The sequence below is a fragment of the Zerene cesonia genome, chromosome 2, assembly GCF_012273895.1.
Source record: "Zerene cesonia ecotype Mississippi chromosome 2, Zerene_cesonia_1.1, whole genome shotgun sequence".
NCBI classification, from domain to species: domain Eukaryota; kingdom Metazoa; phylum Arthropoda; class Insecta; order Lepidoptera; family Pieridae; genus Zerene; species Zerene cesonia.
The window spans coordinates 2,809,523-2,825,660 of record NC_052103.1 but is presented as its reverse complement, the minus strand read 5'-3'; the positions used below and the strand labels follow the sequence as shown (position 1 = coordinate 2,825,660).

At 32.6% G+C, this 16,138-nt stretch overlaps 5 protein-coding genes and 1 non-coding gene across 8 annotated transcripts in view; 3 read left to right on the top strand and 3 right to left on the bottom strand.

The window, feature by feature from the left end:
- Positions 1-768: 768 nt before the first annotated feature.
- LOC119835887 lies at positions 769-961 on the bottom strand. Its single transcript, XR_005288071.1, has one exon. It is a non-coding gene; the product is annotated as a U2 spliceosomal RNA (small nuclear RNA).
- A 347-nt stretch (positions 962-1,308) lies between these two features.
- On the top strand, positions 1,309-2,013 carry LOC119833314 (zinc finger protein 593 homolog). The gene is made up of 2 exons (XM_038357303.1): positions 1,309-1,512; positions 1,640-2,013. The coding sequence occupies exons 1-2, from the start codon at positions 1,401-1,403 to the stop codon at positions 1,972-1,974; spliced, it is 447 nt and encodes a 148-aa protein (XP_038213231.1). The 5' UTR covers positions 1,309-1,400; the 3' UTR covers positions 1,975-2,013.
- On the top strand, positions 1,938-3,371 carry LOC119833296 (serine--tRNA synthetase-like protein Slimp). Its single transcript, XM_038357282.1, has one exon. The coding sequence runs from the start codon at positions 1,964-1,966 to the stop codon at positions 3,329-3,331; it is 1,368 nt and encodes a 455-aa protein (XP_038213210.1). The 5' UTR covers positions 1,938-1,963; the 3' UTR covers positions 3,332-3,371.
- Positions 3,356-6,358, bottom strand: LOC119833306 (transport and Golgi organization protein 2). Its single transcript, XM_038357292.1, has 6 exons — positions 5,896-6,358; positions 5,684-5,794; positions 5,302-5,422; positions 4,349-4,570; positions 3,726-3,824; positions 3,356-3,550 (listed from the first exon to the last, which is right to left on the bottom strand). Exons 1-6 carry the CDS (start codon positions 6,035-6,037, stop codon positions 3,409-3,411), a joined length of 837 nt encoding a protein of 278 aa, XP_038213220.1. The 5' UTR covers positions 6,038-6,358; the 3' UTR covers positions 3,356-3,408.
- A 96-nt stretch (positions 6,359-6,454) lies between these two features.
- On the top strand, positions 6,455-12,961 carry LOC119833024 (gastrula zinc finger protein xFG20-1-like). 2 transcript variants are annotated; one of them, XM_038356904.1, is made up of 12 exons: positions 6,455-6,508; positions 7,648-7,872; positions 7,943-8,210; positions 8,372-8,534; positions 8,752-8,828; positions 9,079-9,209; positions 9,309-9,448; positions 9,526-10,490; positions 10,713-10,876; positions 11,388-11,497; positions 12,268-12,372; positions 12,814-12,961. In XM_038356904.1, exons 2-12 carry the CDS (start codon positions 7,840-7,842, stop codon positions 12,848-12,850), a joined length of 2,193 nt encoding a protein of 730 aa, XP_038212832.1. In that variant the 5' UTR covers positions 6,455-6,508; positions 7,648-7,839; the 3' UTR covers positions 12,851-12,961. The 2 variants fall into 2 exon arrangements, with proteins under 2 accessions (XP_038212832.1, XP_038212825.1); XM_038356897.1 differs by lacking the exon at positions 6,455-6,508 and having other exon boundaries at positions 7,537-7,872.
- LOC119833005 (Fanconi anemia group J protein homolog) overlaps positions 12,929-16,138 on the bottom strand; it is a 52,254-nt gene continuing 49,044 nt past the window's right edge. For both annotated transcript variants that reach the window (XM_038356878.1, XM_038356886.1), the window contains exons 16-19: positions 14,951-15,064; positions 14,586-14,710; positions 13,471-13,597; positions 12,929-13,117 (exon numbers count right to left, since the gene is read on the bottom strand). In XM_038356878.1, coding sequence (XP_038212806.1) covers positions 13,013-13,117; positions 13,471-13,597; positions 14,586-14,710; positions 14,951-15,064 — 471 coding nt within the window. In that variant the 3' untranslated portion in view covers positions 12,929-13,012. The remainder of the gene's footprint in view (positions 13,118-13,470; positions 13,598-14,585; positions 14,711-14,950; positions 15,065-16,138) is intronic.

Sequence of the window (16,138 nt, the reverse complement as noted above, 5' to 3'; positions counted from 1 at the left end):
TAGATTTCTGCTTAAACGGGTCCATTGCAAGTATGATGATTATAGTAATTTATAAAAATACATTCAGACTATTATAGAACCTTCACCTTTTCCGTTTTTAGAAGTCGTTAAAAAATGCTCCCTTGGTGCAATATCCAGAAGGTAAACATTTTAAAAATATATGTCCCTTTTCTGTTTTTAAATAACAATGTTGCATAATTAAAATTCTAAATTAATCATCGGAAATTTTCTCTTAAACTATTTTTGTGCAATATAAATATGTTATAAACAAATGCGTTGTTCGATAATTGAACGCAAGATTTGTATTAAGAATTGTATTTTAATGCTAGTAGCATCCTATCCTATTCTATCCTACTTCCTCCTAATATTATAATTTATAAATGCGAAAGTTTGTAAGGTTGTGTTGCTCTTTCACGCAAAAACTACTGAACCGATTACAATGGAATTTGGTATGTAGACAGCTGGACAACTGGAATAACATATAGGCAACTTTTTATTCCGATATTCCTATGGGAGACGGACTCACGCGGGTGACACCGCGTGGCGCAGCTAGTCTTATAAATTATCAATATTAAATTCCATTTTTAAAAATTAAGGAACCATTTATGTTAAATGTATTTATGTTTTTCGTTGTTTATGTGATACTGATAACAATTAGTAAGTTATGTATAATAACAATGAAGCATAATTTATCTTTAATATGTTTTTTATACTGATTTAACATTGCATTTCTTACAATAAAGAACAATTTTCTAATTACCAATAAGAATTTATTGAGCCGATCCCGACGGCACTGCAATGCCGGGCCGACTCGTGACGGGAGTGGAGCGAGCCCCGAACATCCCGTCGATTTACAAAAATCAGTTTAATATACTGGTCCCGCCGTGCGGGTACTTTCAGATATTAAGCTGAAAAGAACAGATACTACACTTTGATCTTAGCCAAAAGGCCGAGAAGCGATACCTGTATCCGTTTTTCAAAGATATATCAGTATCTGGAAAAAAACTTCAAAAGCGTGTTTTTCTTGGGACATTGCCGTTAGTAGCGACATCTATTGTTAATAATGTTCATGGTATATAACTGGTCCGATTTGAAAAATTCTTTTAGTGCTAGATAGCTCATTTAAATAACGATGGCAGACTTTCATAGATGAAATGAGTTGAGAAGAAATGGTAGATAGCGTTTACACGGATAATTCTTTATTTTATATTAAAAATCATCAATCTTAATTAGTAGGTATTTAATCTGTGCTGGTAAAATTGTCAAGGAACTGACAGCTACGTCATGCAGTTGGTAACAGTTGTCAAATAAAGCATGTCATCTGTCTGCTGTCGTTAAGGTCGTGTAACGATTCTAAACAACCAAATTGTTTATAAATTAAATAAAGTAGAAGAGTAATTATGACTTATAAACGCAAAAAATACCACCATGGTGATACACATTTAAAAAAACGTTGGCGAGTGCGTAATCGAAAGAAAGATTTAGATGAAATAGATGGTGATCTCAAAGAAGGTAGGTAATTTTGAGTCACACTTGACGTGACTAGCAAATAGACATTGTCACATGGACAAAATTTGACGTATAACTTTGAGGTTATTTGTAAATTTATGTTTCTACAGCGATAACACTTTTATTTTAGAAAAAGCAGAGAAGTTATTGAATCAAGATGTTGATTTAGACCTGCCTGGCGCGGCGCAGCATTACTGCTTACACTGCGCACGTTATTTTATAGACGACAAAGCGTTGCAAGAACATTTTAAAACAAAGGTACATAAAAAAAGATTAAAAGCCTTAGAATTAGAACCGTATACTATCGAGGAATCGGAAAGAGCCGCTGGATTTGGTAATTTTAAACTTCCAAATAAAAGAAAAATAGTAACTCAATCTACATTATTGGACAAAGATGGCGATGTGGTGATCAGTGAAGATACACCCAGTAGTAAAAAGAAGAAAACTGAAGAAAATGCTTCTTAAAAGTATAAGTAAAATTCTACATAAAACATATGTTTGCAATTTCTTACCACATAGATATTCTGCTTTATTTATAAATGGACTAAAAGCTACAGAAAATTTTGTATTTTTACTCCCACACATTGACTTCCCTGATCGGTTGAGTGATAAGGATGTTTTATTGAGAATGTTAAATAAAAGGAAGTCTAATTTTGATGTGGACAAATTGGAAAACCTTTGGAATGTTTATATTGATTTGAAGAAACATAAAACAGAATGTGATAATAGACGAAATGAATATTCTAAACAACTGAATGAATTGTATAAACATGAAACTGAAGGTAATAAGATAGAAAAGTTAAAAATTCAAGTGAATTTAATAAAAGAAAATTTAAAGAACCTTAAAGCTCCATTATGGGCAGCAGAGGAAGCTGCAATTGTTGAAGCACTACACTTGCCCAATTCATTGCATAATCTTACTCCTGATAATGAAAATAAACTAATTTATCAACACAAACAACCTCCAAAGAGTTGTAAGAATCATTCAATAATAGGTCAGGAGCAAAATTTACTAATGTTCATGAATAATAACAATTATTACCTAACAGGTGATGCGGCTTTATTTGAGCTAGGAGCTAAGTTTTATTTTAGCAATTTTTTAAAAAGTTATAATTTTATTCAATTCTCATGTCCGGATTTTGTTAAAAGTTTGATTGTTGAAGGATGTGGTATAGATCACACTGATCCTAATTCCACATTTATTTTACATGATAATGAAAATAGTGAAGTCAATGCAGATAAGCGTATGCATTTAACTGGAGCTGGTTCTTTATGTGCATTTTTTGCATATCACGCTAAAAATGTTATATACAGCAAACTTTTGCCGCTGCAATATTTTTCTATGGGTCGCCTTTATGCACCAAGGGATAATAAGGAAAACACTTTGTTTAATGTCAGTCAGTCATCAGTTGTGCAAATGTTTGTTGCTACTAAAGATGGTTCAGATCTCGATGCTCAGCTCAATAATGTTATTGAAATTATAAAGAATTTGTACAGCAAATTAGACTATCACTTCAGATTAGTTTATGTAGCGGCAGATAAATTGCACAATTGGGAGTCATTAAGAGTTTCTATTGAAATGTACTCATCATCTTTAAAAGAATACATAGAAATTGGTAATGTATCTCTGAGTGGTGATTACATCAGTAAGAGGCTCATGTTCACTTATACTGAAAATAAACAAAATAAATTCCCTCACATCCTCTCTGGTACAATATTGAATGTACCAAAGTTTTTAGGTTGTGTATTGGAACAAGATGCTGACTTTGTTATACCTCAGCCTTTTAAGGTGGAAAATTGGAAACAAAAAACAATATGTTAATACTGAATAAATGTATGTATTACAAAAAATAAAATAGAAAGTAATCATGTTTTTTCTTAATTTATCATTCTTTTATATTACATCTCATTATCATGTTTCATATTAAATTGAAAATGGCATCTTTCCCATTCTGGCTTTGAAATATCAACTGGTGACTGTAAAGTTATTTCTATAAGATCCACATGTCCAGTCTTCGTAACAAGCATCACAGTATGGGTTCTGTAAAAAACATTTAGGAAAATATATATGTAATCAATTTCTATGCTCAAAGTTACTTCAAGAAAATTATTAAGTTACAAAAAATATAATCAAATCATAACCAATATCATAATTTTTATCAAAACATCAAGTAGGTTTCTTATTTAAAAAAGAATATGTCAAAAGGTTTAACAACCTGGTACCATAGCGTACAGGAGGAATGGCAACATAAATTGAACTGAACCAATGATAATCATTTGGCTTTTTCTTTTGAAGCTCAAGATCAGGAAGATGCCTGCAACCAAGAAGATAAAATCGGTTTTAATTATGATGATCTTTCCGTAAGAATGATTTTAATATTACATTTATATTAGGTGAGATTATCAGACTACACTTAATGCATTATATCATTATAAAACTCTATTTACTGATTAATTTTACACTTTAAGTGAGTTATATAGAGACAAATATGAACCTGTAATATGACCTTCAATTAAATGTATCACAATTTTTAATGTATTGACAAAATAGTTTGTCTTATCAGTTTTAGTATCTGTGGTAGATCTGTGGAGGAATGATTTTATTTTTTCAACAATACTAATAAAGTACAGGATTATCAGTAAGACACTATTGTTGATACTATCTCTGGGACCAATGATTCCAACAATTTCCTATCAAACACAAACACAAAATTAATCACGCCCATTGGTTGAAAACCCTGATTTATTAAGTACCAAACCAACTCAAGAAATAGTTAAATAAAGAACTATCTTCATTTTTGTCAAAGGCAGTAAAAAAATACAAATTGAATATACTCACTTCTCTTCCCATTTCAATAGATCAATAAGCTTTTCAACTAACATTTTCTTATTTTTAAGCTGTTTGTGATCCTCACATATTTCTTTCATCTTTCTCTTCCCTTCATCTACCTTTTTCAGAGGTTTATTTGGGAGGCTATTCGAAAAACCTACACAAGCTTCATCCCATTTCTCTAATTCATTTGTAGCATTATTATATGACTGAATCATGGGCTTTGTATTCCTGTGTAGATATTATATATTAACATAATAATATACATGTACATCAAAGTAATAAACATAAAATGAACAGGCTATTCCTATGGCTATTTTATAGCATAAAATGATAATTTACAATACTAATACATATGAGCACAATGAAAAAAGCAAGCATATTCATAATTCACATATAAATAGATATATCACTTAAAAATATAAATAAATTGTCTGTAAAGTAAAACTCTGCACACACAAAGGCAGATTTTTCTTGTGTGTGTTTCTAGCGTAAAAAATAGACTTTAAACATTACTCTTATGAAATAAGGTCATAATTTCCATATAAATGTTTTATAGTTATATATTTGTTTTTTTATAATTTTCTATAGGTGTTTATGAGTCGAGTTGAATGTCAATGGATAAAAATGAATGAATCGAAATATTTGAAAAATCTTCTTTATACACTACTACAGTGTTATGAGTATGAAGTAACCAGCTGCGCCCCGCGGTTTCACCCACGTAAGTCCGAATCCTGTAGGAATATCGGGATAAAAAGTTGCCTATATGTTATTCCAGTTGTCCAGCTATCTACGTATCCGATTTCATTGCAATTGGTTCAGTAGTTTTTGCGTGAAAGAGCAACAAACACACACACATCCTTACAAACTTTCGCATTTATAAAATTAGTAGGATAATGACACAAAATGATATGCAAAATGGAAATGTTATGATTATTGTACATTTTTAATTTTTTTCTTACCTAAACTCTATTGCTACTAATATAAACTCATTGCAGTCTTGAACATAATTTTGTATAGTTTGTATATAAGAATTGGTTGTTAAATTATTTGCAACATAATCTGCTACTATTTTACCTCTGCCTTAAAAATGTATTAATTAAAATTATGTATGTTTTAGTATCAAACAAAATTTGTATTCATTAAGTATTAGGAAAATGTTGGTAGTTATGCTTTTTTAACATTTGGAATTCAACTTTAGTAGCCTCATATAAAAGAATTTTAAAAATAAAATTTCAAATAAAAGTAAAGCAAACTATCAGAATTCTAGCATTCAACAAATACTACCACATTCAAATTTTGATATTTAGTAATTAATTACCCCCAAAATCTGTACCTACTTACTTTTGGCATTTACTTTTTTAACACCAGGCAAATTGAGTAAGACTCCAACTTTATTTTGCAATGTTGAATATGCTAACCAGGTGCCTTGACATGATGCTTCCATATCCCTCCCTGCAATAGAAGATAAAATAAAATGTTGTTAGCAATCAATAATTACAACTTTTTCAACTAATTATTAATCATATTGTTAGAAAAACAAACAATATACTTGCCACCATAAACATGTGGATGTTCTTCCCATGAGCACATATTTTTTGTCGCACGGTCATAGTATTCATCTCGGTTACTAGCTATTATTAAACTGTAGTCACTTTCATGATCATCAAAGGCGTTGTAAATAAATAGTATACACATTCTTAGTACGCAAGCTGTATATATTATATGCGCTGATCTATGCGTAATAAATGATTAGCATTAATTTATTTATATCTTCTAAAAACTTACTAAATTATTCTCAAAGTTATGTAACTTTTAATATAATTTTGCTATCTTGCATGTTATATCTACATTATAATCATTATCATCATTGTTTATTGATGACCTGATCAAATTCCAGAGTACAAATTGTTTAAAAACAATGAACAGTGTCCCGAGATGTATCCACCCAAATAAGTGTTAGTACTTAGTAATATTATGTCGTGCTCACAGAGTACGTAAGTAATAAATTTATAAATTTTTGTATCCAATATTTTATTATGAGTGATGGACTTGACATTGACATTTAACAGTGACATTAAGCCATTGAGCTGTGATTATTTATTAGGTCGATACATTATGCCCACAAAAGGCATTTATTATGCACAAAGTAAGCTAATGCATTGTTCTGTAAGTACCTAGGTAATCGTTGAATTATACTAATAAATAAATAATCAATTAGAAAGATCAGTTACTCAGAAACCATACTGACTTCTAAATTTAGGGTGTTAACTCATTGAACGCGATTACACTTTCCTATATTCAATGACTAATGATTGATTTATTAATTAATAACGCTTATTTGCACCACAGCAAAGGAACAAATAAAAAAAACACAAACTTGCATAATTACGCACAAAAATGCTGGCATATCGCAAAAAACAATCAGGGATCGACTGAATTTAGACGATTAAATTTTAGAAATTAGAAACTATTTAACGGATTTTAAACGCGATTTACTTAATCGGGTTTGGGATAGTAAAAAATTGAATTTGAAATCTTAACACGAATTTTCTTTTAACATAGGTTGCAACCAATATTTCTTTTGCCCTTATACTTTCTCGAATGCTTTTTTTGTGGGAGTCGAGCACGCTTCGGCACGAATTGGGCAAGCTCACCCGGGGAAGTACCCATAGAAGATTGGTGTTAAATAGTAGTACGATGCTGTATTTCGTACGGTGAATGGGGAAGCCGGAGGCCCGTTTCTTTTTTCCCACTCTTACCATTCCATTACTACTTACCAATCATCAATACATTCCTTATCCCGTACCCCCTTAAAGCGAGCAGCGCATTCTCAGAGGCACAGGCCTCTGCGAATGTTCAATGGCAGCCGTGGTAGCTTACCATCAAGCGACTCACGCTCATTAACCGCAGTGACAAAAAAAAGAGAGATAATTTCAGAATCCGTTGGTTCTAAAGAACTCAATCCATTTTCTGATTCAATGCCTAAATTAAGCACAGTGTATTATTAAGCCTACGCTATGTTGTGTTTGAATTTAGAAACAAATTCAGTGAAGTGTAATAAACGCTTTAATTTGTAATCCTATTATTATACTACTCTTTGCATGTAATCTGTAACTCACCAATGGTCAATCCCAGTATATAAGTGTTTAATCTATGGGTCAATCTTTCATCTGTCTCTAAGTCAAAGAGATTAGAGAAAGACATAACTTTAGTTTTCAATCTGTGGCATTAATGTTAATACTAGTGCTAGTATATTTACATTTATGATTTTAACAACAATTTAACAATATCTTATAATTTTTCAGTTTTTAGTGTGTAAAATGTGTTTATTTGAAGCGAATCTCAATGAAAAATGCAATAAAAACAAGATGTTCTGTTATTAAAGTGTAACTGTTATCGTAGAAGATGGGATCAATGTCACTTATTTTATGTGAAATTGTGTAATAATTAGGCCTATTTCAATATTGTGCTCTGGATTGCTATTTTTGTAATAAACTATGGATTCATCTCTATCTTTTTTTAGTTTACCTGTAAGTATAAGTAAATTAGTGGAATAGGATTGACGTGTGGCACTATGTAACTTGTATGAAATTTTTTCAGTTCGTAGATTCAGAGCAGTCCGAGTTAAGTCTCTGCAAAAGGGAGAGTGATTGTAACTTCGATATTCATAACAGTTTGACGACTAGTGGCGCACTATTAGGTGGTGATGATGTTCTCGCTCAGTTCCTCACTGACGGCCCCTTGGAGGAACCTGACCTCAATGGGCCGACGACATTGCATTGCGAAATTTGCAAGAAGAAGTTTGACAATGCAAAAAAGTATTATGGTCATTTACGAGTTCATTCAAAAGACAATCTTTGGATATGTGGTAAGTATTTAAACATCTAACAAAACTATAATTAATTTTATAATGCATGGAGAAAAAAAAATGTAATCAAAATATCAACTTTAATCCTAGAACATAGCCTGAAAATGTTTGATAATCATTTTAATTTGAATCAAATATTTTTTTTATAACCACTTATACAGATAAGTGTCCGGACCAGAAGTTTTCTATCAAGCAAAACTTAATGAAGCATAGCTTGATACACAAACCATTAGCAAAGGTTTGGAAATGTCCGCAGTGCACTATGGTGTTTGAGTCTTTATGGCGCCTTCAGCAACATCTTTTTGCTAAGCACCTTGATTACAGGTACTCATTTATTAATATTACACAATAAAATAGTGCCTTTTAGATCTTTTTGATATGGCATCTTGTGGGAGAGAGAGGATATTGTATTGTGGCTTGTGTGCGTTTGTAATTAAACATCAACACTCATTAAGAAACAAATTTTATTTATGAATACTAAGTGTATTTGTTTGAGAAATTTCTTGGATAAATGTATTAATGAAAACTGTCTCAATTTTAGACCTCATAAATGTGATATATGCGAAAAATCATTTCACAAGATGTCAGACCTAAAAAAACATAAAGATATACATGAAGGTAAGAATTCTTAATGAAATTAGTTTTAAAAACATGAAAAACAAAATTTTTACACCTGAAGAATTATATTAATATTACCGATAAATAAGTTTAATTCCCCATAGCTTTTTTGAGAATGAATAACATAATCTATGATAAGTAATATATTTGAATAATAATTTCTTAATCAAGTACTGATTAATGATTAACATTGTATTAATCTATATGAAGCTTTTGTAAAGCAACATTAAACTATACATTTTATTTCTAGGTATTCCTAGATATGAATGTCCAACATGCCAGAGGAAGTTCAAGGATTCATCTAATTTAAAAAGGCATATGCTAAGACATAACAATATAAAACCATACAAATGCCCTGGTTGCCAGAATTCATTTAAACAGGTATATTTATGCAAAGAATACAGAACAATTGTGAATCAATTATATTATTATAACTCATATTCCATTTAATGTTACCCTTTTTTTAATATCACATTTCAGATAGCATCCCTGAAACGCCATCAAAATAATTGTTCCTTATATTTTAATACAAATGTGGACAAAACAACTAGAAAAAATTATTGCCGAGAATGTGGAATGACATTTCAATACAAAAGTGCATTGTTGGAGCATTGTGTTAGGTGAGTCTTATGAAAATTGTACTTTAATCAAAACAGAAGTAGCCAGAACCAAAAGAACGTTATTTTTTATATTTTAGGCAACACACAAATTCAAATGCAGAAGGAACAATTGATTCAAACCAAATCAATATTGATGCAAACAGAACAGTTGATAATATTGTAGATGACATTCTATCTGCAGAGGATGACTATATGACTATGTCAACTGGCCATGAAATGTTGAACAATTTCAATCACAGCAACCAGAACTTTACTGATACAAATCTGGATGACAATTTGATGCAGATTGAATTCCTGAAAGATATGAACCAGTTGCACACATTGGATGATGAACTCTTGTACAATGATTTGGATTTTGACAGCTTTCAAAATGGGCAAATTTTCAACATGAACCCTGAGGATCTAGATTACAATTGCGACAGTACTGAAATATTTGACTACACTAATGGGGGGAAAAGCATTGATCATGACATTATGAATGCCTTATGTCAGGTTAAGCCTGAACATCTCACGGATGAATTATTCAATTTAAACACATTTGTAGAAAAACAAACAGAGCCTCTTCCAAATACATTGCCTGATGAATGTGCAACTATTTTCGAAAGTGACGTAGATCTAGAAGCCAGTACAAATTTAGCAGCAAATTTGAATCAGTTAATAGGAGAAAACAGTGTGCAATATATATCCACAGAAGATGATGATACATTTATAATTAGTTTAAACAGCGAGATAGATGCAGAAAAATTAACAGATATGCTGAATATAGGGGTTGAATGCATTGACAATGATGAAGAATATGAATACAATTTAAATACTGGAGACGAAAATAAGAGTCGTAGTCTATTAGATAACATAGTGCCAGTAATTCTGAAAGTAACATCAGTAGACCTGACCCCTGTACGTACTGAGAGTGAAAAGATAGGTGATAAGGATGATGAAAATACAAGTAAATCTGATGCCAAAAGTAAAAAGCAGAGTGTTTATGTTTGCACTACTTGTAAGAAAGTATTCAATAGAAAAGATAATTATAGATCTCACATTGGTAAGTAAAACCAACACTAATTTTGTCATTGTAAAAACTAATGATTCATTAAGGAATGTTAGGAAGCATCGAAATAACAACTTTCTTTTCATTATATACAAGCCATCTGGCCCAGTTTCACCCATGGTACATATAAAGCTATGTCACTCAGTGTAATTGCTGTTGAAGAGGTTGGAAATAATTTTCTATTCTTTTTTTTTTATTTTTACCTAATATTTTCAGCGATCCACGAGCCGTCCCTCCGGCGGCACCGGTGTGAAGTGTGCGGCGAGCGGTTCGGTTACCGATCCACACTGAACAAGCACCGAGCCGCGGCGCACGAGCCGAGGACCCTGCCGGCACACACTTGTCCGCATTGTGATCAACATTTCTCAGCTGCTTGGAAGGTGTGTATTGTACACCAATGTTATAGTGATACGATTGTGTATGTTTGAAATCAATAGGCTTCGAAAGTACGGGCCGGTTGGAAAAATTCTCTCCCCAGCAGAAAGCTAAATTTTTTCTGGGAGATGGTTTATTTTATTCTGTTTTTATGCCGAGACATCACGGGTGGGGCCAGAATGAGCGTCTGGTATTAAATTCATTATCACATCACACATAACACCAGTCCAAAGGCCACAATTGTTTTGTGAACAACTAGCTTTTACCCGCATAGTCGAATTTCTTGAAACTCGGTTCAGACCTTCTTGAGTTATAAAACGTGTAGCGTGTAGTGTACTAACACGACTTTCTTTATATATGATATACAGCCATAAGCTAAGATGTACAGCAGATGAAAAAATATATTCTCCTAATGGTATGAAGTTGAATACTATTTGTATCCGATAGAATTGAAAAGCTTAAATATTAAAACAACCGAAAAAATTAAATTTGCTACAAAGATGTTATTTTTTCCAGTTAAAAATCCATGTGGAACGTGATCATGAGCGGTTGACTCGCTACCAGTGTGATGTAAAAGACTGCGGCAAGAAATTTTTCAAAAAATACGACCTCGTTGTACACAAAAGGTTTGCTGAATTTACTTTAAATAACTTAAATTTTTCATTAATTGTAGTGAATGTGAATCGAGCTCTTTTGTTTCGTTTAAATGTAATTATATTTAAGTGGAATCGGAAAAAGTGTTAATCAGATAGAAGAAATTTTTGTTCTGATTATATAATTACCTAGCTTTTGCCCGCGGCTTCGCACGCGTTAAATTTGTAGTAGTTTAATAAGAGTTATACATATAAACCTTCCTCTTGAACCACTCTATCTATTAAACAAAAAAAAATACCCATCAAAATCCTTTGCGTAGTTTTAAAGATTTAAGCATACATTGGGACATAGGGACAGAGAAAGCGACTTTGTTATACTATGTAGTGAAGAGACAGGTTTACAGTACGACTTGTTGTGCAGTTTGATTCTTTTGTCACATGTTGTTCGTGTTATTTTAATAGTATTTGAAAACGTATTGTACTGATAAAATAGAATTATTTTTTAACAAAAAACGGCCTTCAAATTATCAGAACTTGACCAAATTTAAATGGCACCACATGGCAGGCTCCAGTTTTCAATTAAACTTTCTTTATTAATCATAAAAATCGCATCCTTTAGTAAAAAGTAATGAGGTAACAAACACAAAAAATACAGTCGAATAACCTTTTTGAAGTTAGTGGAAAAAGAATAATAGTCGATTTGATTGTCTCCTTCTTTTTGCAGTCGGTTGAAAAGTGCTAGGATAATGTATAAAATTAGGCTCTAATTAATAATAACGTACCAAAAATATTTATTTTCTCAGATACCACACTGGCGAGAGGCCATACTCGTGTGACATTTGCAAGCAGAGCTTTCCGCACGTGTCGCATCTAAAGAGGCACGTTCGAAGTGTCGATTGTACGAAGAGGTTGGTAATATTGATTAATTCATTGTCTATAATTGGAAAGACCTGAGAAATTAATGTTTAGTTGGATAGCATTCAAATGATTTTCTAAATCAGGATTTTTTAAAGCATGAAATGGGTGGCCGAGATACGTTGCTATATCTATATATGTATTATAAAGTTGAAGAGTTTTATTATTTGTTTGTTTTTTTGAACGCTAAAACTAATCTCAGGAACTACCGGTCCGATTTGAAAAAGCCGGGGCGGATCGCTAGTTTGGTATAAAGACGTGAGTTCGAATACCGCTTCGTGATTAAATTTTTTTCTATTCTTTAAAAACTTCAGTACTGAGAATGTTTATTTTTAATATTTTAAAATGGCGTAATAAAAAGCATTGTTAAACTGGGTATCTTTAGAGTGCATATAGTCTGATTGATTTATTACTAACATGTAGTTTTGTTTCAGGATTCGAAAGAAATACAAATTTTCGTCGTTGCAATGAAAACAGAATATCATGGTTACTTAGCATTCGTTTTTATAAGTTAAAATAAATGTATCTGTATTAATAAGTTAAACATTAAAACTATTCGAAAAGTATAACATGTATTTGATAAATAAAGAAAACCTTATAGAATATAACATAACACAAAAATAGATTCATTTGTCACATAGTATCTTCAAAGTCTTGTAACGTCATGGCTTTCATGAAGGATTCTAAATTATTGTCACCATGCCGCAGAGTATTGTACGTGTGATGGTTGTTACCCATCTGAAAAGGAAAAATATGATTATTTGAGATTCTTATAATTATTATGGGACTTTCGGACTTCAAAATCGATAAGTCGGGGTTCGAGACCAGGCGAGCGTGCAGGAAATAAATGGATTTTTCAATTTATCTGCACATGTAGATAACATAACCACTGCTCGAAACGGTGAAGGAAAACATCGTGAGGAAACCGGCATGTCCGAGAATCAAAAAGTTCGACGACTGTGACATCTGCCAAGCGGCACTTGGCCAGCGTGATGGATTATGGCCTGGACCCTCATAGGAAGCCTGTGTCCCAGCAGTGGGAACATATATGCGCTGATGATGATATATACACAAGTGCGTGGTGTACGTACATAGTTGCGCACCCACTTGGCCAGGTGGTCGTGGTGGCGCGGCAGGCGGAAGCGCGCGTCGGCCAGCAGCACGGCGCCCCAGTCGCGCCGGTGCCGCACGCAGCGCCCCACCGCCTGGTTCAGCGCCCTGCGACATTGTCGCACTATTATATAAAATCATACTACGACTATTTGTCGGCGGAACATTAATAAAATTTTTAAATATCATGCGTGAAAAAACATTACGATTTTTTTGGCACTTTGTGTATATATTATTATTGCCTTTTTTATCCATTCGCCGTATCGTTATCAACGTAATGTGAAAAACGGGAAAGGATGACAGTTTTTTTCTATCAAATAATATCATAGTTTAGAGAGAAACGAAGAAAACTATTCACACTTATACTACACACATGTATCTAACAATACACACTACTATTAAGGTAATTAAAAAAAGAAATAATTACAAAGTACATATATACAATGTGTCCTAAGGTTTTTTTACGCATGATATATAAAAAAATCTTTGATGTTCCGCTATTATAGTCGTAGTGTGATTTCATGTTATAATTGACAAGGAGCAGTTCGTGGGTAGGTCGCCTGAAGATAAGAAGCCACCCCACCTCTTTGGATGGCCAGATTTGTAGGAAGGAGAAAAGGAAAGAATTTATGAGAGTTATTGCTTGCCGCAAGCGGGTCGACATGGGCCATTATTGTACTAGGATTCCGAGTCTGAATCGTGTGTCTGCATTGCCCGCGGCTTCGTACGCGTTAAATTCGAAAATTAATGGACGTTATTAAACATACAGACCTTCATCTTGAATTACTATAAAAATATCCCATCAAAATCTCGCGTAATTTTAAAGATCTAAGCATACAAACATACTGACGACGGAACGCGACTGTTTTATACTATGTACTGACATTGATATAATATGACGTTGTCTTATAGTTGAGGTGGTCACGAATGTAGATCTAATAAAATAAGTAAATAAAGACAATCTTTATGATAATGCAATTGAAAAAAAAAACCTTTTTTTTTCTATAAAAATAGGCGCATTGTGTAATATCTGAGTAATGTCTATATGCATATTACGACTGTATGCAATTTAAAGGGGTGGTGTGGCATGACTCACCTATATGCTTGCACCTGAAGCCACGCGTTGCCTGTCAGTAAATTCCTGCTTTTTGTGTACTTATCATTATATTTTATCTTTTCTTTCACAGCTACATCGTGCATATTCGGGAATGGCACACCTATCTGTTGAATAAAACCGTGTATCTTAATTTCATGCTAGAAGTGAATAAGTGTTCAATCTATTTAAGAATTTTTTATAGAACTAATTGTAAACCATTTACATAATACTGAAACATTTCTAGAACAATGTTCAGATTTGTACTCAATAAGATTACATCCAAATATCAAATGACTTAACATATAGAACCATACTAGACCAAGCAAGGCGTAAAACTAGTTCATATGATCACAAATGCTCCATACTATGATAACAGCTCTAGCCTGATGATCCTTGAAGTCCATTCCCTCGGACACCTTCCCGCGGTACACCGCGAACAGTACCGCGCCCTTCTGCGTTGTAGTGCAGTGGTAGTAATCCTGAATGAGGAAATGTTTTGCATTATTATTTTGGACTAGCGACCAGCCCCGGCTTCGCCCGTGGTACATATATGTGTATGTATATGTATATATATATATATATATATATATATATATATATATATATATATATATATATATATATATATATATATATATATATATATACAGTGCCCGCCAGTTGAATAGCCTCACCCTATTTTTTATAAGTATTATAATTACACGTGATAATTTGTATTAATAAATATCAAATATAAACTGTACGCCGTGACGTTTATCGAACGACACATAAACAAGTCGGAATTTGTCTAAGCGCTGTTTGTCTGTCTTTGTTGAAAACAAAAGAACTAATGCGTGCCGTCCACATGAATAGCCTCAGTTTAATATAATCGTTCAACCCGTTCATTCAAGTTTCGCTTTTAAATATATTTTATTAAGATTAGATAATACAGACAATATTCTATAAAGACAATATTCTATGTAGACAATATTCAATTGTGTACCAGCAGTTACGTGATAAAAAAAAAGTTATTGTAACTATGGGACGTGGTTAAAAACTTGCGAGTTTAGAAATTAAAAAAGTGAATTTTTATTTAACTCAAAATTTATCTCATCGTGAGATAGCTAAAAAATTGGTCGCAGCCCAAAACTAATTAATAATTATGCAGAAAATTAGGAAAACTATGGCCACCGGTATAAAGGACGCACAAAATTTGCAACTTAGGATCGTGAACGTCGTCTTATTTTACGATCTGCTTCAAATTCCAGTGAGACTGCGAGGCAAATAGCTAGTAAAATAAATACTAGGGCATCTCTTTCTACAGTTCGACAGATTATTAGAACCTTACCTTAATTCAAACGAAAAACAATTATGAGCAAACCTCCTTTGAAAAAACATAATGTGGCGGCTCGACTGTCATTTGCTAAAAAGTACATGTGCTGGAAAACTAAGTGGAAAATGTGATGTTTAGTGACGAGAAAAAGTTTAATTAGGTGGATGGAATTAAATATTATTTTCACGACCTAAAGAAAGAACCAAGAGTACTATCATGTCATCACTCAACTGTCGGCTCG